The 23,729-nt window shown below is 24.3% G+C and overlaps 1 protein-coding gene across 4 annotated transcripts in view; it reads left to right on the top strand.

Moving 5' to 3' along the window:
• The window catches only part of LOC100209066 (A-kinase anchor protein 13), a 76,884-nt gene that overhangs the window by 36,557 nt on the left and 16,598 nt on the right, over positions 1-23,729 (top strand). For all 4 annotated transcript variants that reach the window (XM_065816719.1, XM_065816718.1, XM_065816721.1 and 1 more), the window contains 14 exons: positions 420-495; positions 644-721; positions 888-944; positions 1,023-1,062; positions 7,166-7,227; positions 15,672-15,787; positions 17,360-17,431; positions 19,614-19,687; positions 20,066-20,085; positions 20,308-20,422; positions 21,986-22,038; positions 22,132-22,225; positions 22,314-22,399; positions 22,504-22,629. In XM_065816719.1, the coding sequence (XP_065672791.1) occupies positions 420-495; positions 644-721; positions 888-944; positions 1,023-1,062; positions 7,166-7,227; positions 15,672-15,787; positions 17,360-17,431; positions 19,614-19,687; positions 20,066-20,085; positions 20,308-20,422; positions 21,986-22,038; positions 22,132-22,225; positions 22,314-22,399; positions 22,504-22,629 (1,069 nt within the window). The remainder of the gene's footprint in view (positions 1-419; positions 496-643; positions 722-887; positions 945-1,022; positions 1,063-7,165; positions 7,228-15,671; positions 15,788-17,359; positions 17,432-19,613; positions 19,688-20,065; positions 20,086-20,307; positions 20,423-21,985; positions 22,039-22,131; positions 22,226-22,313; positions 22,400-22,503; positions 22,630-23,729) is intronic.

Below are 23,729 nucleotides of genomic sequence, written 5' to 3'. Positions count from 1 at the left end.
ATATATTTTTTATTTCTTAGTCGGCAAAAAAAAATTTTCTATGCTTTAGTGGGCAAAAAACAGATATGTCACCCCACCAAAAAACAGATGTCACCCCACCACCACCACCCTTCCTTTAAGATCTCTTCGGTTCGACCCTATATATACCACAACATTTTTTGTATGTATATATATGTGTGTGTGTATGTATATATATATATATATACATACATACATACATACATACATACATACATATATATTATATATATTCTTTATATATGTATGTATATATGTATGTATATAGATACCGTTTTTTTTTTTTTTTACAACTATACATGAATGACCATGACTGTATTTTTTGTATTTTTTCTTATTTCATTTTCTTCTAAAACTTCTTAACTAAATTTCTTAATTCAGTGTTTATGATTTCTATATAGTCGAATAAAATTAAGTGAAGATACAGATGAAGATACTGATGAAGGAACCAGTATTAGAATTGAAAATGATGGGAAGGTAGCTAAAATCAAATTTACCTTTTAATACCAATAGGATTAACTAAAATCAAGATTTTTTTAAAAAAAAAATCTTAAAAAACTTTTTTTTAGAATTTTTTTTTTTTCTTAACTTATTAAAAGATTTTATTTTTTGCTTCTAATTTTAGCGCAAAACAAGTGACGATAGAAGTAAACGTATATTTGGTATCATATCTACAAACAGAAAAATCGAAAAAGATAAAAAGGTCTTTTTTAATTTCTAATTAAATTATATATATATAATAAAAATATATATATAAAAAAAAAAATTAGTAAAAAAATATTTTTTAATAATTATTTGTTTTTATATATATATTTATATTAATAAATATTTGTTCAACCTCTCTTAATTATTTTACTTTATTTTTGCAGGTTTTAAAAGAAAAAAAAATCAAAAATCAAAAAGACAGAAAAGATTCTGATCCAAAAGTAAGTTCTTATATTAAGTAAACTTTAAATAATTTTTAAGACAAAATAAAAAGTAAAAATTTTTTTTTTCACCTTTAGGTAAAAGGATTGCCTATTAAACTGCCTATTAAATTAGAAAGTAAGTAATTTTATTTATTAAATTAAAAAGTAAGTAATTTTATTAAATTAAAAAGTAATTTTATTTATTAAATTAAAAAGTGTTAGAATATATTAGAAAACGTATATTAATTATATTTGTATATAACAACTATATTTCAATAAAATTAGAAAGTATTTTATTTATCAAATAGAAAGTAAGTAATTTTTTGTTTATTAATTTTACAGTTTCGGTAGGTAAAAAATGAAATTAAAATACGAAATATCAAGCTTTAATTGTTAAAATGCTGACCATTGATGATTTTACAGCAAAAAAAAATTTTCTGTCTACGGATCCATCTAAATTTTTTTTCCGAAGATAATGTCAATAAACATTTTGTTCAACTAAACATTTGTTGTGATATATGCATAATGCAATACATTTAGTATTAGGTCATTAAGACATGAATCATACTGACCTAATACTAAAAATGAGGTAACTTCTTTTCGTATGAAGGTTTTTGGATTCTTATGCTTGGTTTCGATGAAAGAACGGCGCTGCTTTAAAATTTAGAAGCAAATGAGCAAACAAAAGATATTAAACGATTTCAAAAAACTCTTTACGTTTATAATAAACATTGTAATAAAATACGCTGGAAGACTCAGAAGACCCAAGATCAAGACTAGATTTTTTTTACAATGTTTATTATAATAAACATTGTAACACTTTAATTACGTTTATAAACCTAATTAAAGTGTTTTTAAAATCGTTTGATATCTTTTGTTTGCAATTACACACTATTATTTTAACTTAAAATTAAAAGAAAAAAAACTTTAATTAGTTTGTCTCGATTGTTCATTTTTTAACGGGTTCACCCTTCAACCTTTAGCGGCCAAACCGCAGTCGGTTTAAAAGCGAGAGATCTAGGGTTCGAAGCGAACTCTGGACATATTTCGCACCATCGGTAAGGAAGGAGGCGTGAACTTCTAAGTTAAATGCTCTTCTGCGGTGCTCCGTGAAAAGACCATTAGGTTTTCTTGGAGCACCAAAAACAATTAACAAAACAAAAACCTTTAAGTTTAAATTCTTTTATTAAAGTTTAGATCGTATTTAGTTATGCATAGACCTGTTATTTAGCGTTTGAAAATTGAAGCTTTTAAAAATTTTGTTAAAGAAATATATCAACTTGCTTTTTTTCAAAACATGCACTTGGATTAAATTTTAAGATAAATAATTAAATGTCCATTCAATCAATAAAATTTATGTTTTTATAATTTATATGTATATATATATACATACATATATGTGTGTGTGTGTGTGTGTGTGTGTGTGTGTGTGTGTGTGTGTGTGTGTGTGTGTGTGTGTGTGTGTGTGGCAGATAAAAACGAATCTCAAAATTACACATAAAACTAAGGTTTACGCCCTTTAAAATAAGAAAATCACAAGTTTTTTAGACCGTATTTATATATAGTTTCCCCCGTATAAATCTAGGATCGTGCCAATTAACACTAAATAATTATTCCTAAATAACAAATTATTTAGGAATAATTATTTAGTGTTAATTGGCATATTCAAATTTTGAAGTTCTTTAATAAGCTCAAAAAAAACTTAATACAACGTTTAATAATACGTTTTCGTTTTTCTTCCGTTTGCAATTCTTTTACAATTGCTTCCGCAATATTGTTTAACGGAGATTATATTTTCATATCGAAACGCCGCTCAAAATGAGCTTAAATGAAACTTAACTTTCAAGTCGACAGTAAATATTGAAAATAAAATATTGCAAACATCTATGAAACTGTTAATAACTGATGTTAACACTGTTTCGTAGATGTTTTCAATCTTTTAGTTTCAACTTAAAGATAGCATTTTTAAATGCTATCTTATTAACTTTAAAATTAACTCTTAAGATATGTTTGAAATAAAGGCTTCAAAAGTATTTAACTTCAGTAACAAAAAAATATGTTCAAAAATTTAGTATTTAGCTTTGCAAAAATTGCAATGAATTTTTTTTTAAATATTTTTAGTTGTTCATAATGAAGTGAAATATAAATTTTATGAATTTCTCAAATTATATTTTCTGATTTAAATATTTAAAATTATTAACTCTTAAATTTGATTTGAAAATATAGTCGAATTAAAAATTATTTAATAATTGTAGAAACAGTCACTTAACGCAAATGAGTTGTTTGTTTTTATTTCGTTTTTATCGATAAAACGACGTAAGCAAAGAAATGCGCAATAATTTTTGCTGCTAGTTATTTAAAAAATTGTTTAAAATCCTAACAATATTCGTTCAACGATCGTTTGTTTTTATTCGAAAGTAGTAAAAGAAACTAAAAGCGTTTTTACCCTAAGCTTCTTGTTAAGTAGTTTCAAAAACGATTCTTAAAAAAATATAGTTTACTTGAATAACAATAACTTGTTTATATGAACGTTGCTTGTTTAACAAGTCACTTTAATCGACCCATTGTGATAATGGTGTTTGACATTTTTCAACGGAGGAGTGCATTAATAACGTGAAGCCACTCCAAATACTTTAATGCTTATTGTTCTCGTTATTTTTAACGTAATGGAAAATATATATTTTGCGGCGGTAGTGATCTTAAAATGTAGAGTCATTACGCTAAATAACTTTTGTTTGTTTATTCTAGTAAAGTAAAAGTTTATATGCGAAAATAGAAGAATCTTTAGTTATGGCATTTTTTTTTGAGAAGACTCGTTCTGCAAAATATTAGTTACTTAATAAAATGAAAGAGAAATCGGTTTAATAAATATGGCTACTATTTATACTAGTCCATTCTCTATGATAATGTCATTTCATTAAATAAAAAAGAGATAATTTACTAAAAACAGAGTTTGAAAAATTACTTTTAAAGTTTTACTGTTAATTCCAATGATAAATTAAAGCACTAATGTTTTAAAATAAAGTTTATATACTTTTCATTACCTCAGACAAAGTAATTAGACTAAAAGTATTACCTTGAGCAAAGATAATGTTTAGGCTTATTATTGACTAAACAAAACAACAATAGTCACATCTTCTTGCTAATCTCTATTATTAAGTATTGATATATATGTAGTGTTAAAGTTAATTTATATATTGAATAAAGTCTAGTTTTTACTTGATTATTGTTAATAAGTTTTTATTAATAACTAATGCTTTCTTGTATAATTTCCAAGGCTCTCAAATGTTTAATTAATCTTAAAAGAACTTTTTTTTTTATAAAAAAAAAGTAAAGATTTTTCTGACTTGTATAAATTAGAGAAACTATCAATTCTACCTTGATGCTTTCATTTTATTTCTTTAGGTATTTTTCTAATACATTTTAAATTATATTTACAACTTGCCCAAATTGAGAATACTCCTAAATTTTTTTAATTTTAGCAAGTAAATAATATGATATAAGTATAGAGTTTAAATTTTTAACATCACTTTAATCAAATAGTTCTAATTGTACTGATGTAGTATTAGATATATCTAACTGTACTTTAATTCAACCATATTTCTATAATTTACTTTTATTAAACAACTTCTTTAATTTATTTTACTCAACTTATTTATGTTAGGTTACATTCAAAGTTTACAACATTGAATACAAAAGCCTGCATACATAATTATATTATTAATTTAGTTATAGTTAATCTCTGAATTAAGTTAAATTATATTTATTATATAAATAAACTATTTAATTTTTGTTAATTCATATTATTATTTTAGTGTATAAAACATAAAAAAACATGTGTTGTGATCATCTGTATATATCTACACACAGTAGTGTGCTAAAGTTTGTGAACAATTTCTTTTGGGGATAAAAATTATTTGGAGCTGAGATTTGAAGTTTACATTGCTTTTTCAGGTAGAATAAACAATATTTGTTGTCCTCAAATATTTTAATAGAATAATAAAAAGTATACTGCTAACATGGAGTAGAAAATTAAGAAGTGCTTTTGTAGATACTATTGGTCTGATTCATCTTATAAAAGATATAATGGATCTCTATAAAAGCAATATATATATATATATATATATATATATATATGTGTGTATGTGTATGTATATATATATATATATATATATATATATATATATATATATATATATATATATATATATATATATATATATATATGTGTGTATGTATATATATATATATATATATATATATATATATATATATATATATATATATATTAACTAATGATCCTAAATAGCTAATCAGTTATAAGACTTTTTAACTTTAAAAATTCAGTGTTTACAGCTGGCTCTCGTAAGTTTGTTGCATAAATCTTTTAAAACACCTTTAAAGGGTTTGTAAGTTAATAGATCAAATCAAAAAGATAGACAGGAAAAAAGAAAAACTGAAAAAGACACTTGTCAAACTTTTGGATTTTATGCATTAAAAATGCCAGATGTTATTTTTATAATGGTCTATCAATTTTGCTTAATATTTTGTTTAAAATATTTTGTTCCTTTAGTATATTAAATATGATATAATATGAGTATAAACCTGAATTGCAAGTCTAAATTGTTCTCAAACTTTTGCACATTGATATTTACAACTTCCTTTACATTTTGAAATAGATGTTTAAATAAAATGTTTTTTGTAAATGGTATTTATAATGCAAGGAGAATTAAGTGATGCATCAAAATGGTTTATAATTTATGCATATTCTGTCCATCCCCATTTCAGCACGACGTCAGTAATGTTTTTTTTTTTTGCCTCTAAGAACACACCATATGGCACTAATACACACACACACATACACATATATATATATATATATATATATATATATATATATATATATATATATATATATATATATATATATATATATATATATATATATATATATATCAGGGCCTATTCTAGCAAAAAAATTTGGACGGCAGTACCCCCTTCATTTTGATGAACTTTAGCAGAAAGTTGGTGTTTTTTTCAAAAAAAAAAAAAACAATATTTGCCTTTAAAATGTCAAAAGAACATTAAAAAAAAAGTCCTCAAATTTTTATTTGGACGGCACCCAAACACGGTCGATGCTATCGAAAATGGTCTAGAATAGCCCCTGTATCTCTCTCTCTCTCTCTCTCTCTCTCTCTCTCTATATATATATATATATATATATATATATATATATATATATATATATATATATATATATATATATATATATATATATATATATATCTTCCTATTTTATCAATGTGTTTGAACATATTGATAAAATAAAAGTATGTACTAATTGATATGTATGGGTAAAAAAGCGATTATGCATAAATAGAGACTTAGTACTGTTGCTTTCTTATTAAATATGCCAGTGACAAGCTTAAGATAATCAGTATTATTAAATGATAACCTAATAACTGGTTATCTTTAGTTGTTGTTTATATAATTATTAAATGACCTTTTTAATGTTACTACTGATATGTTTGAAAAATATGAAAGCTTTCAAACATCTAGTGCTAATTCTTTTCAATTTTTCTAAAATAGCAAATTCGGTTGTTGTTTTTTTTTAATTTGAAAATTTTATTAGTGTTGAAGAAAAAGGGCATACAGTTTGAATAACACATTTATGACATTAGTTTTTGTTGTATTTAATCATCCAATAAACATTTGGTAAATTAAAAAAAAAATTAGATTGTGTTTTGAGAAAGCAGATAAAGCTGTTATTTTAAAAACAAATGTTTAAAAATTGTTTTTTTTTTTACTGAGAAGATAATATAGTTTTTATTGACAAGAGCTATTTTTATTACTTTCAATAACTTTTATTTTTTTAATTTATAATTATTGTTGTTATAATTTAATTATTGTCATTATAACTTTTCAAAAAATTTTGTTATTTTATAATATATTTTATTTTTAAATTGTTTTTACAACCTCTTTACCCTTTAATTTTGAAACCTTGACTAAAAAGGCTTCATAAAGAAACAGGTTAAGTTAAAGAAGTTATTTTAAAAATTTGTTTGGCTAAAATTGTTGTAAATGTTGTGAGTATTTATAGATATTTGTTATTTATTATTATAAATACTTTAGAAATAAATAGTATTTAATTTTTGCTTATTGTATTTAAAATTTAGTTGAACATAATAATTATGTCAAGTATATATTTTGTTGTTAATTTTAATTTTTAAATTCAATAGCAAAGTCTGATAAGTTATCTGGTAGCTTCTTACGAGGAAATTCATTTCGAACTACAAAAGCGGTAAGTATTTTTTCAAATAATTTTTTTTGATAACATTTAATTTTTTTAATGTTTTTATTCTTGGCTAACAATTTTTAATTTTTAAAAAATTAAATTTATTGCATATTATTTAATTTTTTAATAATTTTAATTGTCAATTTTTGACAATAATTTTGAATGAGACAAAAATGTTTAGTGTGATGCAAAATTTTATTAAAAATGTTCTGTTACCAATACTCTTTTTGTTGTTTTCTATGATTAAAAAAAATATATATATTAAAATGATGTCTTTTGATTGGAGATTTATATTGTTTCTTTCATGTTGGCTGTGTAAATATGACTCAGCTCTGGTTCATCTACAGCTGAATTATGTTTACATAATTCAGCCATTTCTGATAGATTACAACTCCACATATTTGCTTACTTCTCGCTTTTTTTTATCTTGATCATTCAAAATAAACAACATTATTCATAATAACCTATCTATACAGTGGCATATCATACTGTTATCAGGTATGTCAATACCAAAAATGCTTTTGATACCAGTTTTTCTGCTTATAAAGTATTATTTAATAGATTTAATAATATTAGGCTGATTGTTTGCTTAAAAAGTATTAAATTTAAATAAATTTTTTAAAATATTGGCAATTTTGTAATCATGTAGAAATCAATTAATCGTATATATTATTGACTAACTCAATAATGCTGGTAGTAGTAGTAGTAGTAGTAGTAGTAGTAGTAGTAGTAGTAGTAGTAGTAGTAGTAGTAGTAGTAGTAGTAGTGCCCTTTCAAGCATGTTTGACACAAAACTCTTGGCAGGCATTAAAGCCAAGATAATAATGAGAAAGAGTTGCAGCACTTTTTTTTATAAGAAAACATGAACGTTAACGTTTACAGTTTTAATTTCACTTGAAAATTGCATTGTGGCAGCATCTCCTTAATTTTGATCTTTAGCATTTATTTCCGTTTTATAAAGTCTTTTATTTGTTAAACAGTTTAAAAATTTTTGTCAGACAATAGCCTGTGTGGTCGAGTGGTTAGTTCACAGAGTTTCTGAAGCAAGTTGCTGTGGTTCGAATTCAACTGCTGGAACTTTTTTTTTTTAATTTTTTTTGATTTTTTTCAAATACAAAATAAACACTTCTGAAGTTTTATAGATATTATATTCATAACATGTAAAGATATTATACACTATAACAAGAAAAAGAAAGAATTTTTAATAAAGCTTAAAATTTCTATATACATCAAAGCACATAGAAAATTTTGTAGCACATATATCATGATAGAGATACTTATTTTATTAAAGTGCTCAGGTAATTAGCTGTTAATAAGCTGTGGATGGTCTGAAACTTAATAAAGAAAGACAGTCCTACTACTCCAGAAGGTGCTGCTGTGGAAAAAAAAAGAAAAGCTCATAGCTAGAAAAAAACTTCAAATTTTCTTTTAACAATTAAAAGTCTTTTTTGCTATATTTATTTTTTTGCTATAAATATACCGCCAGAAAAAATGAAAAATATATTGTGTTAAGGGGCAGATTTGAACCCTCGCAAAATGGTATCAATGACATTTAACCACTGATATTGAATTTATGCATTTAATTGAAAAACAAACCATATTATAAACTCTTATACCGATTGCAATTAATCAACACTTATCAAGCAGACTCTCTTAATAAGCGCAGGTTTACTGCATAGCATCTAATATAACATAATATAACAGTAAAAAAATATGTTATATCAGGCCTTGGCGGGAAGCGAGAGCATTAGCTCTCCCTAAAAATGGTTTGCGGGAGCAATTTACAGCTCTTGCAAAAGTATAAATTTTTCTCTCAATAGTAAAATTATCATTGTAAAATGAGAAGCAATGAAATGAAAATTGAAAAACACTAAGTCATTAAAAAAAAAGTAAATTAATTGCATAATAAACTGCAATGCATTTTAAAAGGCATCATTGTTGCAAAAAAAAAGTTGAAAAAAATGCAGATTGGAATGCAAATTTTTTTGATTAAATGGGTCTAACTAATTAAAATAAAATAATTACACTAAATTATATTGATAAAGTAATTCAATGATTAATGTAAAAGATTGCAATAAGAAAATATAAACAAATTTTATAACCAATAAAAAGTTTTGTAGCTCTTTATCAAATAAGTGTTGTTAATAAATAAATGGATAGTGTAAAAACCCAATAGCTCTTGTAAGAAGCTATTTAGAGGAGCATGCATGGCTCGCCATGTTCGTTTTAGGAGAGTTTTTCTCTCCTAAAACGAACATGGCGAACTGAGGCCTGTTATATGCAAATGTAAAAAATCCACTTATGTAACGTTTTATACAGAATCATGTGTACTGTAAGCAAATCTTTCTAATAATGAAATCTGTTTTGCTTAAACTGTTTTGTTTTTTGTTTATGTTACTGTATTTAAAAAATTGACAAGATTAAAAAAACACGAAACATAGTCTCATCTAAGTGGAAAGTTCTGCCATTTTATATAGTGTTATGTATAAATGTCTGTAAATGTAAACGTATTTAACATATGTTGAGTTTGCAGGTGAATATGGAACAATTGTATATAATACATGCATAATATAAAAAAGCTTTAAAATTTTATTTTAACAATTAGAAGTCTTTTTTGTTATATATATATATATATATATATATATATATATATATATATATATATATATATATATATATATATATATATATATATATATATATGTATATATATATATATATTATACTACTACTGATTAAGGTATATATATATATATATATATATATATATATATATATATATATATATATATATATATATATATATATATATATATATATATATGTATATATATATATATATATATATATATATATATATATATATATATATATATATTATACTACTACTGATTAAGGTAAGCAATGTGACATCATACTGAAGTAGCCTGCTGCCAGGGGCTTAAGTACATACATCGACTGACAAATAGCCTGACTCGTAGCGGAGTGCTGCTACATCGACTGAGGGTTTGGCATGGGGCAGCGATCTTTTCATTCGTTATTCTCCTTTTTTCTCTTCTTTTTCTAAAAAAGCTGTACCAATTAAGATAAGCGAAAAAAGTTAGCAAATGCTTATATAAATGCGCTATAGTGTGTGTATATATACATATATACATATATATATATATATATATATATATATATATATATATATATATATATATATATATATATATATTTTATAAATCTATAGATAAGATTGAAAAAATTTCTTAATTTATTGCGCTAAGGGAAGGTCTTTAACCCTCAAAAAACACTGATAACAGCATACTAAACCACTGAGCTATCGATGCAGATTCTTGTAACAAGTAGATGTTGGTTATGTTTCACCAGTGGGTTACATCCAGGAATCTTTTAAAGGATTCGGTCATTATAACAGACAATGCTTCATGTTATGCTCATTTGAAAAGGGTGTTTAAAAATTCTCCAGCTCAATTGTTATGTTTAGGGACCCTACGGTCCAATGTTAAACCTGGTGGAAACAACCTGGTCTAAAATTAAAAGTATCTAAAAAAATGCAATTTGCATTCCATCTGTATTCGGTGCTGGGATTGTGGAACAACAAATGCAGTATTTGAAAATAATTGGTACTGCAACAAAAAATACAATAATAGAAGGTAATTGTGTACGTGCTGCTCAACATACTACAGAGCATTATGTGACAATTTTAAATATAGAAGATGTCCAAGTTGGTGTGAATATTGCAATGATTTTTAATGACATTGTTTAAATTCAATTTAAGTTTTTATTTATTTTTTGTATATAAATTGTGCTTTATTTATTATTTATATGATTTCTTAAATGAATTTGTCACAAACAAAAAATGAAAGTTCTAACTAACACCCTATAGGATTTTTCCAGTTACCGCCAAAACCCGCAAATGCTTTTTTTATTGCTTTTTTATTTTATTGATAGTATATTGTTATTTCTTGAAAACCAACTCATATTGCCACCTTGGCCAAAATAGAAACCAACCTTTAATTATAAGGTAAATTAAAGCAATAGAATTAAAAATACAAAGGTTTTTGTTCTGAGAATCTATATTATAAACTTTTCTTAATTACAACTATTATGTTCTCAATTACATCTTATGATTTCTTATTTATAACTTTCATGTTTTAAATTACATCTTGCGTTTCTTAATTACAACTTTCGTGTTCTAATTACATCTTACATTTCTCAATAACAACTTTTATCTTCTCAATTACATCTTAGGTTTCTTAATTAGAACTTTCAAGTTCTCAATTACATCTTGAAAAGGTGTAGTTTATTTAATTAAAATTTGATATTTCGTTACAATTTTGTTTTATTTTTTAAGCATTGTTATTTTTTCTTAGTAGATTAGCTTTTTGTCACAAATGAGTTTAGCTTTTTGCAGCGAGTTATTAAAACGCTTTAAAAGTTAAAAGATGCGAACTGCTGTGGTCAGTGTGTCTAAAATAATTATTTTAAACATGGACAAACAAGGCGCGCAACCACACACGCTTCCTGGGAAGACTTGATATATATTTTTTTATTTATTATTAAGTAAATAAAATAAAAATTTTTTAATTTAATAAAATAGTTAAATTACAAACCGTAACAAAATAAAAAATATGGGAAAATAGTTATTGAAAATGGAAAAATGAAAATGAAACTTTCCTTTTAATGTTGCAAACTTCAATTGTAATTCAGTTATTTTAGCTCATGGATAACAATAAATATTATTTAATTTATATTATTTATTTAACTTAATTATTTTAAGTTTCATAAAATATTTTTCAGAATTTGCAATTGTGGTAGGCAATATAAGCATAATTCTTAATGGGATTGATGTGTTTATGTGAATTTTATTTAAATTATTTTATAAAGGAAATTTAAACATTTTTCTGGATTATTGAGCCAGGGTGCAAAGGGTTTTAATATCACCTGCTATGCTTTCCTCTAAATATCTTTTCGTTTCATCTGTTAATTTTTTTCTAAATTTTTATTTGCAAAAAAAATTGAGATTTTTTTAAATCTTCATCTAACATATAAAGAATTTTTTTTTATGTTAAATAAAAAATTGCTCAAAAAATCAGTTGTTCAATTCCAGTTTGAAATACCTTTAATAGATTTTATCCATAGTATTCACACGCTGCTATTTTATCAAAAACTTTTGTTTCGTTCTTCTGTATATAGTTTCCTTTTTCTTCCATTTTTTTTTTCCGGATCTTTTTCTTTGCTGCCTGCAATGATTCTGCAAGAAAATGATTTTCAACAAAATCATTTACAAATTTTCATTCTTCTGTGATGATTGAATCAAACTTGATTTGTTTACAGGTTTGTTGGAAAAAAGTGATTAATGTTTTATGCTACTGCAAACTTTTAGAAATGTTTGTTAAAAGTATTTGAAGATGTTTGCTGGTAAAATAATTTCAAATTACATTTTACGCCAAATTAACTTTGAAGATAAAAAATCAAAGTTTATAATTATTGCTGCAATGGATTCCATTGTCCACTTTGTGGTTCATCCAATTTGAGTATTCAAATACTTGATAATATTTGAATATATTTGGATGTCTTGTGCTTATTTGATATTTAATTTTTTTCTTTTGAAATAATTGAATAATTTTAAAAATAAAAATGTTAAAGGGATTCTGAACCTTCGATACATTGTGTTCAAATTAAAGAGAATAATTTTTAAAAAATGTTTGTGCTAAATTTTTTTATTAAAACATAAATGCATTTTTTTATTAAAGCATAAATGCATACCAAGAAAAACTAACTTTTTTAATTTTGTCGAAGCTCGCATTTTCCATTTTGTTGCAGGCCAAAAAGTCAGCATAGTAACGCCGCTATCTACAAACTTGATAATTTATTCAAGCGCGTTTTATTCTTAAGAGTTTCAGTACATGGCGCTATTGATTTTTTTTGTTTGTGTAAAAGATCAATTATGTAAATTTGAGATCACTTAATTGATATTTGTCAGTGCAATTCCTGATAAACCTTTTTACAAATGGAACCCAAAAAAAAACTTTGATTGATAAGAATTTTATTGATAGTGCTTACACCAACATATCCTATTATCATTGACATTTGTTCCTGGTGGTTGATGTCTGGTATACAGCTAACAATTGTTCCTGGTAGCTGGTGTATAATCGATAATTAATGAATATTAGTTTGATTTCTGCATCTTACTATAACTTTGCTTCTGATGCAATTGCCAATTAAAGCCATAAATTCATTATGCATATCTTTTCTAAGATTGTGAACTAACTTCTTGTATTTCTTTATAAACTTTATCCAAAGAACCTCTGATATGCTTTGGTTTAACATCATCATAGTTAAAAAAATTATTCTTCTCAACACCTTGAACTAACTTCTTGTATTTCTTTATAAAGTTTATCCAAAGAACCTCTGATATGCTTTAGTTTAACATCATCATAGTTAAAAAAATTAATCTTCTCAACACCTTGTTCGAATGCTTTATTTTGTTTGCAGGCTTTTGTCTATTATAGTATTCATTGGCTCTCCTATCTGTAGTTAATTTTTCAGTTTCATTCATTTGCAGGAGCATTTAAAACGTTAACAACTTCTTTTGTATCTTTTTAAAGTTTGTGAAATTTGTTATCAATTGTTAAAATGACCATTTCAAGTCAATATAATAAGAGTCAAACTAAATATTCTGCAACAAAGACAGGGACACGGAGTCCCAAAAGAACTTCGGCTTTATATCTTTATTTTTTCCTGGTCTCTGGTGTCCAGAAGCTCCAAACATGTTGGATAACATGAATTCATGAGATTTAATGATTTGAAGCTAATTGTTTTTAAGCACAGAGTTTTACAGTCCTTGCCGCCATTATACCTAAGGACTCCGACATCAAAAATTGATTGTTCCCCTCACCACAAGCTTTTTTATATTTTTAGAGCTTCTGGATACCAAAAACTAGAAAGAAGTAATTTTTTTGTGACTTTTAAATCCGGAGTCATTTTTGGTACTCTGCATCCCTGAACAAAAATAATAAACTCTCAGACTTCTTTAAATAAATTAACTATGATCCTAGAATTCTTTTAAACATTATCTATAATTTACTTAAAATAATGATTTAAATTGCTTAAGTTTTTAGATAATCTTTAAAATTGTAATCTTTTGACAATTTGGTAAGTATAATTTTTGTTTCTGCTTGTGGCTAATTACTAATAAAAATATCATTATAACAATACACTTTTGCAATTAATTCAATTGCTGGTTTCATTGTTGAACTAATTTCAATATGATCAACAGAGTCATTTAAAGCACAACACTTTTAAATTGTGGTTTAACAATTGTTTCAATTGTTTTCCTATCTATCTATTGTCTGATTTTTCTTCTTTTTATTTATATCACCAGCCAAAAAGTTTTCTTTTTTCCATTAATTGTTAAAAAGTAATAAATAAAATATATATATATAAGGTTATAAAGCGAAATGTTGCAATCAAAAAGAAAGGGATAATCTTTATAGTTAAAAAGATATTCAAAATAAAAAAACAAAATAAAATAAAAATATTTTTTTATTAATCTTATGACACCATACCTTTGATTACTCTTTTAACTTTTAAAATATCAGTTTCTATTTTAATTAGTTTTATGTTGTTTTATTCAGACATTTTACCTGTACATGTCTAATAAATTATAAGTAAAAAAAATATCAAAAAACTGTCCTATTAAACATAAAAAAATATTTACATATGTGCTAAAACAAAATTTTGAAAATATATAAAATAAATCATTATTATAATATATGCTATTTTTTTAAAGAAAATTTATATAGTACTATTTAAAAACAATTTCAGTACTTACCAGTTTTACCAGAGTGCAATCTTTAGTGATCTTTTGTTCAGAGATGCCGAGTCCCAAAAGGGCTTCGGCTTTTTATCTCTATTTTTTGCAAGTCTTTGATGTCCAGAAGCTCTAAACATGTTTGTTGTCTTAAGATCTGCTATAAGAAAAAAATCCATGAAATTTAATGACTTGGAACTTATTGATTTTAACCCTAAAGTCCTGGAGTTCTTGCCACCATTAAACCTCAGAACTCTGGGTTAAAAAATTGATTGCTCCTCTAATCCAAAAGTAGTCCATAAGCTTCTTTACATATTTTGAGCTTCTGAATACCAAACACCAGAAAGAAAAGTTTTTTTTTAATATTGTTTTAAAAAAATACAATATTAAAAAAAACTGAAAATTTTTTTCTCATAAATATTATGGTTTATGAGAAAAATTAGACTAGAATATGAAAATAAAAAAAAGCGGCAGAAAATCTTCTTGCATTTTTGCTGCTTAACGCCTGCTTGATGGACATAATATCCATCTTCCGCTGACCATTGTTGTATGTATTTCATAAGTATGTAATCAAGCACATAACTTTAAGTTGATTATTTAATAAATTGAATGATTTATATTTGTTGAACAGGTTACCCTAGACTCTAAAACCAATGCAGAAAATCATAAAGCGATGTTCATGAGGAATCCTAAAGATGGATCAAACAAACTTAGAGGTTCTGATAGAAAGCCAGTTGTTCCGCAAAAGTAATGTTTTCAATTTTTACTTTTTTTCTATTTGTATGTTATTATTTAGTTTCAGTCTTTTTTATGAGTTTTCTTTGTTTAATATTACAGCACAATATTCCTTTATTGAAAAGGAAATAAAAAAGGTTTTACAAAGATAAAAGTATGGTCTTTAGGCTTCATTGTTGTACATATCACAGACCTTTTTATGAGCTTTCATTATGTTGAATAGTGCAACACATGGCATGAAATTAGTTAAACTTGGTTTTAGTTCATTATACATGATATATTTATGTTGTATTTGTTTATATATATTCATTGTCACTAGCATCTAAATCAAGGTTTACCATAATATTTACCATGTTTTTAATACACTATTTTATGGTATGACATAATGTTATAAAACTCCTTATATAACTATGCCATAAATTTAATTAAATTTGGTTTTCAAAGGCTGATTTTAGAGTTAAATAGTTTTAAAGTTAATATTTAGATTTAAAGTTAATATTTTTTTCTTCTTTTTCTGAAATATATTTTATTAGGATATTTTTTGTACGGTTTTAACTTTAATAGTGTTTCTGTTTAAATTTTGTGCAGTTTATTAATCGGAAGGAAATCATTGTTTACTAGTTTTTAAAAGTTTAACTATTCTTATATTTGATAAAGTATTTTTGCTTTATCAAAATATTTTTGCTGTGTTATGTTGAACTAAGTTATGTTTTTGTTCTATTTTTCTTTTTCATTATTTTCTTTTTAAAATTTTAAAAAGGCATTTTTTTTTATGTACATTTTTATAAATGCCTTTAGAGGCATTAAAAATGTTTTTATTAAAGAATACAAATCTAGCCTATCATTAATTGAAATGGGAGGGTTTTTTTGCATCAATTCATTACTAGATTTTTAATAGAGCTTATAAGAATTTTCTAAACAGCTAAATTTGATATCAAGAACATTCTCTATTTTTAATTTATGTTCATTTCAATTTAAAAGCTAATGTTAAAATTTGTACAGCTTTTCTGATTTAGTGGAGTTGAGACCCTAAATTTTGTGCATAATAACATAAATCGTTATTGCCATACAGACATAATTCATTAAAATAAGCATCATTTAACTTTGCCAATCAAATTTTAATAAACTTTAATACTGAATATTCATTAAACTTTGGTTATGAAGTTGACAGTATATTCTGTTGTCATAAAACTTCAATAAATATTTATTATTTGTTTTACTATATATCAAAAGACTTGTTCCTCTATCCAGTTCAAAGTTCAATAAATGTTCACTATCCGGTTTGAAGTTCAAAAATCTGGTTTTAACTTTTTTGTTTAAAACATAAATTTATAAAATAAATGATTTTAACAAAAATTAAAAAAGTTGTCTTATTAGAATATTTACTCATTTTGTGCTGAAGAGAAACTTTAGAAATATATATATATATATATATATATATATATATATATATATATATATATATATATATATATATATATATATATATATATATATATTGTATATATATATATATAGTATATATATATATAGAATATTACAAACATGAATTAATTTACTATATTTTTGTGTGTGCATATTTAGAAGTAGCTCTGTTGAATCAGAAATTGATGTAAACATCGAAAATACCAATGATATACCCTCTATCTTATCTCAGTAAGTTGTTATAAAATTTGTATGTTAAACTAATAATTGTCAATTAAATGCAACATGAAATTATCATTGATTTTGCTTGAATTGGAATAGATCGAGCAAGCATATGTATATATGCTTATATACATATATAGATATATGTGTGTGTGTCTATATATACATATATATATATATATATATATATATATATATATATATATATATATATATATATATATATATATATATATATATATATATATATATATATATATATAATATGGGTGGTCTAAATTTTACATGTTATCTAAAATGCAGACTCCACAACCCTAAATGTGTTCTATATATTAAAACAATATTGGAATTAAAAAAAATTTTGAAAAAAAAGTTGTGTATGTTATGTAAAAGTAGTAAAGTATCATAGAAATTTTTTTCAAATGAAACTTCAAAGAGCCAGTTAAGCCAGATAAACCACACACTTGTATCTGTAAAAACAAGAAATAGTACTATAGTCAAAATTAGTCCAAACAAAATTAATTTTTAAAAACCAGTCTTGGGTTTAAATAATAAATGAACTTAAAGCTTTTAATATTGTGACTGAAAAAACTTATTCTTTATGTTGTCTAAAAAGTGCTAAAGTTGACAATGTTAGTTGTATTATTAAATACTACTTATATAATTATACATTTTTGGTTAATGATAATTTAGATTCCTTTTTTAAACAAAGTTTAGTTATACATTTTTTAAAGTATATTACTTTTGTTATGTTTGTTTCTTATATTATGTTTATTTTTGATTAATTTTGTTTTTGATTAAAAAAAGATTATTTTTATAATCTTAAGTTTTAATTTTCTAACTGTTGTTTGTTTTACTCCTGTTGAGCTTCAATTTTTACCCCTGTAGAGTAATTATTGGCTTGATTAAACTAAAACTTTGTAAATGTTTATTAAATACTGCTTATTGTGATGTCTTTTTCACAAGTTTTTATTTATGTCAGATGATTTTTTATACAAGTGGTGCTTGAAATTTTTTTTTTTTTTTTACTTTTTTTTGTTGGTTTAATTCAAAAGTTAATTAATCACATCTAACAATGAGGATTGAAGGAAATCATATATTTATTTTTCTGATGGTGTCTGCCATCATTACAAGCATTTATGTAATTACTGTTAAGAATTATTTCTACTCTCATTTAAAACATGTCAATGTTTCACAACTAGATAAAGGAAATGTTATTGCTAAAAAATTACCAACATGTTTTGGAAAGTTCTTTTTACACTCCAAGAATGCATGTTATTGAAGAGAGGCCAGCTATAACTAGGACCTTCAGTGTTAATATTGATAATTCACCAGAAAAACCTCTGATGAGGCGCACTCGAAGTGCTAGTTTTGCATTAGAGACCTTAAATATAGCTGTCGTAGCCAAAAACAAATTTGTACGTCGTATTTCATTGTAAGTTGTAAAATATTGAATTTTTTTTTTTTTTAGTTATAATAAAAAAAAGTAATTTAATTGCAACAGGTGAAATAAATTCTGGTCTTTAATTTATATATTTGTTATTAATTCTATTTGCTTCACTTTTTTGAGTTTATTATTTTGAACAAATGAGAGCCAATTTTGCATCACTATTATGAAATATAATTAGATTTTATAATGCTCAATGTTTGAAATATATTTTTGTTTTGTTTTTTATCATTTTTTATTTATTTAAGTTTTCAATTTTGTTGTTTAGAATTAATTCAAAATATTAGGATATTTGTACAGTATTATAAAGAAAAACTATTTTTATTAGATGAATGAAACATATTAAGCACTTTGTTTGTTGTGACTGTGCTTGTTTATACAAATTTATAAACAAATCTAAACAAATGCTTATTGTTAATGTGTAATATTAGCATTGAATAATATCAAAAAATTAAATGAAATTAATGCAGTACATTAAATTTTAGTTTATTGTGAAAACTTTCATCAGAGAGTTAAAAGCAAATGTAATTTGATACCATTAATAATCATATTTTTTTATTTTATTATTTTTATTTACTACCAATAAATAGTACAAACTCTTAGTTTTTCATCAAAATTTGAATAGTTTTTTTAAATAATTTTTAAGGATTTTTTTGTTATTTTATGGTTTTCCATGATTTTTCATGATTTTTTTCTTTTCTTTTTAATTCCTAATTAATTTTTTTCAAATTGTTATGCTTTTAGAAATTTGAGTCGTTCGAGGTCTCCTAGTGAATCCGATGAATCAAGTATTCATGACGACACAGATTTTAATGCATGTAAGTGTTTCAAGTTGTTTTTCTTTTTAATTTAATGTCCAGAGTTTTACACTTGTGTGGTTTGAACTGGTTTTTCTTATTTAAATATGACATAATGGAAGAGCTAAACTATTTTTTTAAAAACAGGCATTAACTTGCTTTGCAGTTTTTTTAGTGGTATTACCACTAGTTAAACTTTGAGTTTGATACTTCTTAAACTTATTGTTAAGTAACTGTTTATGAATAAAAGTTTTTGAATTTATTTTTCTTTAGTTTAGATTTAAGTTCAAAAATCAGTTGATTTGAAATAGAAACTTTTGCAAATAACCTTACATTTAAATTTATATTAATTTATGTAATTTTAATCATGAATTTATTTTTAACAAATTTTTTTTGTAGCTAGCTGTCAAGAAAATGCAGTAAGCTTGTTTATATTTTTTATTAAGTTATATGTTGCATATATATATATATATATATATATAAATATATATATGTGTGTGTGTGTTTGTGTGTGTGTTGCATTTACTGTAGCATATTGCTTAAAAAGTTGCCATAATATGTTTATCAGATATTGCTTTGGGTTAAATTAACTGATTCATTTAAAACAATTATTTTATTTGAAATTGTTTTTTGACTCTTAGTATGACTCTGATTTGGATGCTAAAGATGAACCTGAAACGTGGAGTGAGCTTGTGGATAAAAAAGTCCAACGCAAAATGCAAGCCAAAGATATCAAGCGACAAGATGTTATATATGGTAATTTTTTATTATTTAGAAATTTTTCATGTATTATGTATTCTGTTTTAGTTGTTTTTTTGTGTGTGTATATTTATAAAAGAGTTTATTTTCTGGGGTAATCTATATAAACCTACATTAATCTCTTCCCTAGTGACAAACTGAGACTTGATTTCGATTATGTTTACATATATGTATGTATGTATATGTGTGTGTGTGTGTGTGTGTGTGTGTGTGTGTATTATGGTGCACTGTTTCATAAGTTCCATTAAGTGTTATTTACTATTGTATGCATATACTAACAATAGTGAAACAATATTTTAAAGTATACCTACTCTTACTAAGTAACTATGCATGTACTCTTAAGTTACTACTTATTTGCATACTAAAAAAGTTGCACAGGTATTTAATGTAATTCCCACAATAAAATTATGCTTAATGCTCAGTTTATAAAATGATTTAAAATCTTTTTCATAGTTTGACTATGATTTATTAAATATGACAAAATCAACATTAAAATAAACTATTGAACACAGTTTGTAATAAAAAAAATCTTGAATTTAAGTTAATAAAAATTATTTTTTTAATAAATAAAAAGAATTTCACTGTTATAACATCATAAGAAATAGTTTATTATATTAGTTTATCTTTTTCTGGGTATGTCTGAAATTCCGGATATTTCTTTCAACTTTTAGTTTTTCCAGATTTCCAAAAAGTCCTCCATAAATACAAGTTTAAATATATATTTTTGTATTATATATGTTTTTAAACTTTTTAAGTCATTACTTATACAAAAAAGAAAAAAATTTCAAAAAAAATTGAGAAAGCCGTTAGTTTAAAGTTCAATTAAGGCAAATTTGAGGAAAATTTTTTTTTTTTTTGTGAATTTTTTAAGTATGATCTAGATGATCTTTGTTTATTACTTAAATCTCATAATAAAAAAATTAAAAATCATAGTTCTATAAAACTTCTACAAATGATTAGTTGATTATTTTAAGTTTTAAAACACACAGGGGGTAAAATTATAAACACAACTGTTGTTTGTTTTTTTAACTGTTTTTAAAACTTTTATTTTTTGTGCAAATCTTAATAAAAGCCAGTTTAATATGTCTTCATATACTAATTGGAATAACTTTTCCTAAATGTGTTTGTTGTTTTAGAAATTTTTTTTTAAGGATTTAACTTGGTTTTGTCTTGAAATGTTTCATATTTTTGAATTTGACTTTTGATACAATAAATTAAGATGAAAAAGGATTCTTTAAAAGTAATGCTGAACATTTTTCAATTTGATGAAGAAGATAATATTTTATATAACGTTTGATAATTTTAATGTTACTTTTAAATTTTAAAAATTGTTTTAATTTTTTTAACCTGACTTGTGGCAATGGAAGTATACGTTAAAACTTACTTTAAAAAAATCTTTATGTAACAACAGCACTATTTAAAAGAATTTTTGTTTTACTTTGTTCACTCAAAAACATAATGAAATTCCCTCTAAAGAAAATTAGTGGGAATTACAATAAACAAAATGTAATTAGCGCATTATTTGATAAATTATGTATATATGTAATTTTATTGATTTAGAGCTAATTCAAACAGAAGCTGTTTATGTTCGTGTACTTTACATCATGAGAAAGGTTGCTTTAATAAATTGTTGGGTTTCTTTTGTTGTATTTTTATTTGTTTCAATGATCATTACATTTTTTAATAATTTTAATTGTTTGACATAGATTTATGCTCATGGAATGACAGAGGTATTAAGGATGGATCATAGTGTTGTTGACTCAATTTTCCCTGGTCTTAATGAACTCATCGAATTAAATGGTGCACCTATAGATATCTTAACATTTATGCTTTATGAAATCATATTCATATCCTGTTATTTAAAAACTCTGTTTTATATCTTTTTCAGGAAGTTTCTTGAACAAGTTAAAAGAGAGGCAACAAAGTAGTCCAAATTACTGCATTGAGAACATAGGAGATATTCTCATTGATTTTGTGAGACTTTAATATCTTTGTTTGATTTTGTTTAATTTTTAGTACAGGATTTATTTTATTTCCAAAGTAATAATTTATTGTAATTTTAACTTGTATTTACTTAGTTTGGTGAAGAAAACAGTGAAATGCTAAAAAAGACCTATGGTTATTTTTGCAGCCATCATGCTGAAGCATTGTCAACATATAAGGAAATACTTAAAAATGATAGAATTTTTGCAGCATATATGAGGGTGAGCATTTCATTACATATTTATACATTGCACAGTGGGACAGAATAACTTTAAAGCTAGACAAACTTATTTTTGTTTTGCTTTGTTTTGGATTTTCAAGTTAAATAATTATTTTAAGGGCAATTGTTAGGCTTAAGAAAAGTTACTCCATAGTTTTTTAAACATTTATTTACAATTGTCAGATGTTTTTAATATATTTTCGAGTAATTTTGAGTAAAGTTTTTTTTTAAAAAGCCAATAAGTGATAATTAAAAAAGAGAAAAATTAAAAGCTTGTATGAATAAAAAATATTAAAACGTATTCACGAAATTAATGTAAAAGTCGCTCAAAAAAAGTTACTCAAAAACTTGATAAGTTTTATTCGTTTAAATTTGCTCAAAACAAATCTTACAAAAAAAAAAAAAAAATAGCATTAGTTCAAGCGTTCATGACCTGGTTTTGTTACCTGGTTTCTACTGATGTAATTGACACATTTCCACTAATACACACAAATGATACAAGTAAATGCAAAAAAAAAAATGGTTTTACAATCTGTTATCATCAGCAATTTCTTAAAAAAAAAAATTTGAAGCTCTATTAAAGTGTGGATATAAACAAATAGCGCATTTAAAAAAATAATAATAATTAAGTAAAATATTTTAAATGCACTTTTTTTAAAGACCTATTAATGTATATTTTAAGCACTTTTAAATGATTTTTTCACTATCAAAAAATAGCGGCAAACCTAAAATTGAAGAATTTCTGAAAAAAATATGGAATTTTTAACAAACTTCTGATTTAACACTATAAAAACAAGCAAGTTATTTTTTAAACAAAAGAATTAAGCTAAATTTAGGAGTTCTACGGGGTTAAAGGTCAGCCCTACCCTAAAAAAAACAGATGGATAAGATAGACCAGAGACTTTTATACATTACCATCAAAAAATGTTTCATAAAGCTTTTTTTCATTTTTGTCAAATGTCCAGTTTTGAAGCATTTCTGCCCAACTGTGCATTGTTTAATTTATTTAAATACATAATTACACATTCGTGTTTACTTGTTGTTATTGTGTTCATATTAATTTCTCATATAACACATTCCTATTGGTAACTAATCATTTGA

The sequence above is a fragment of the Hydra vulgaris genome, chromosome 13 (assembly GCF_038396675.1).
Source record: "Hydra vulgaris chromosome 13, alternate assembly HydraT2T_AEP".
NCBI classification, from domain to species: Eukaryota; Metazoa; Cnidaria; class Hydrozoa; order Anthoathecata; family Hydridae; genus Hydra; species Hydra vulgaris.
Note: the sequence above shows the minus strand (reverse complement) of the source record. Positions and strands in the feature narration are given on the sequence as shown.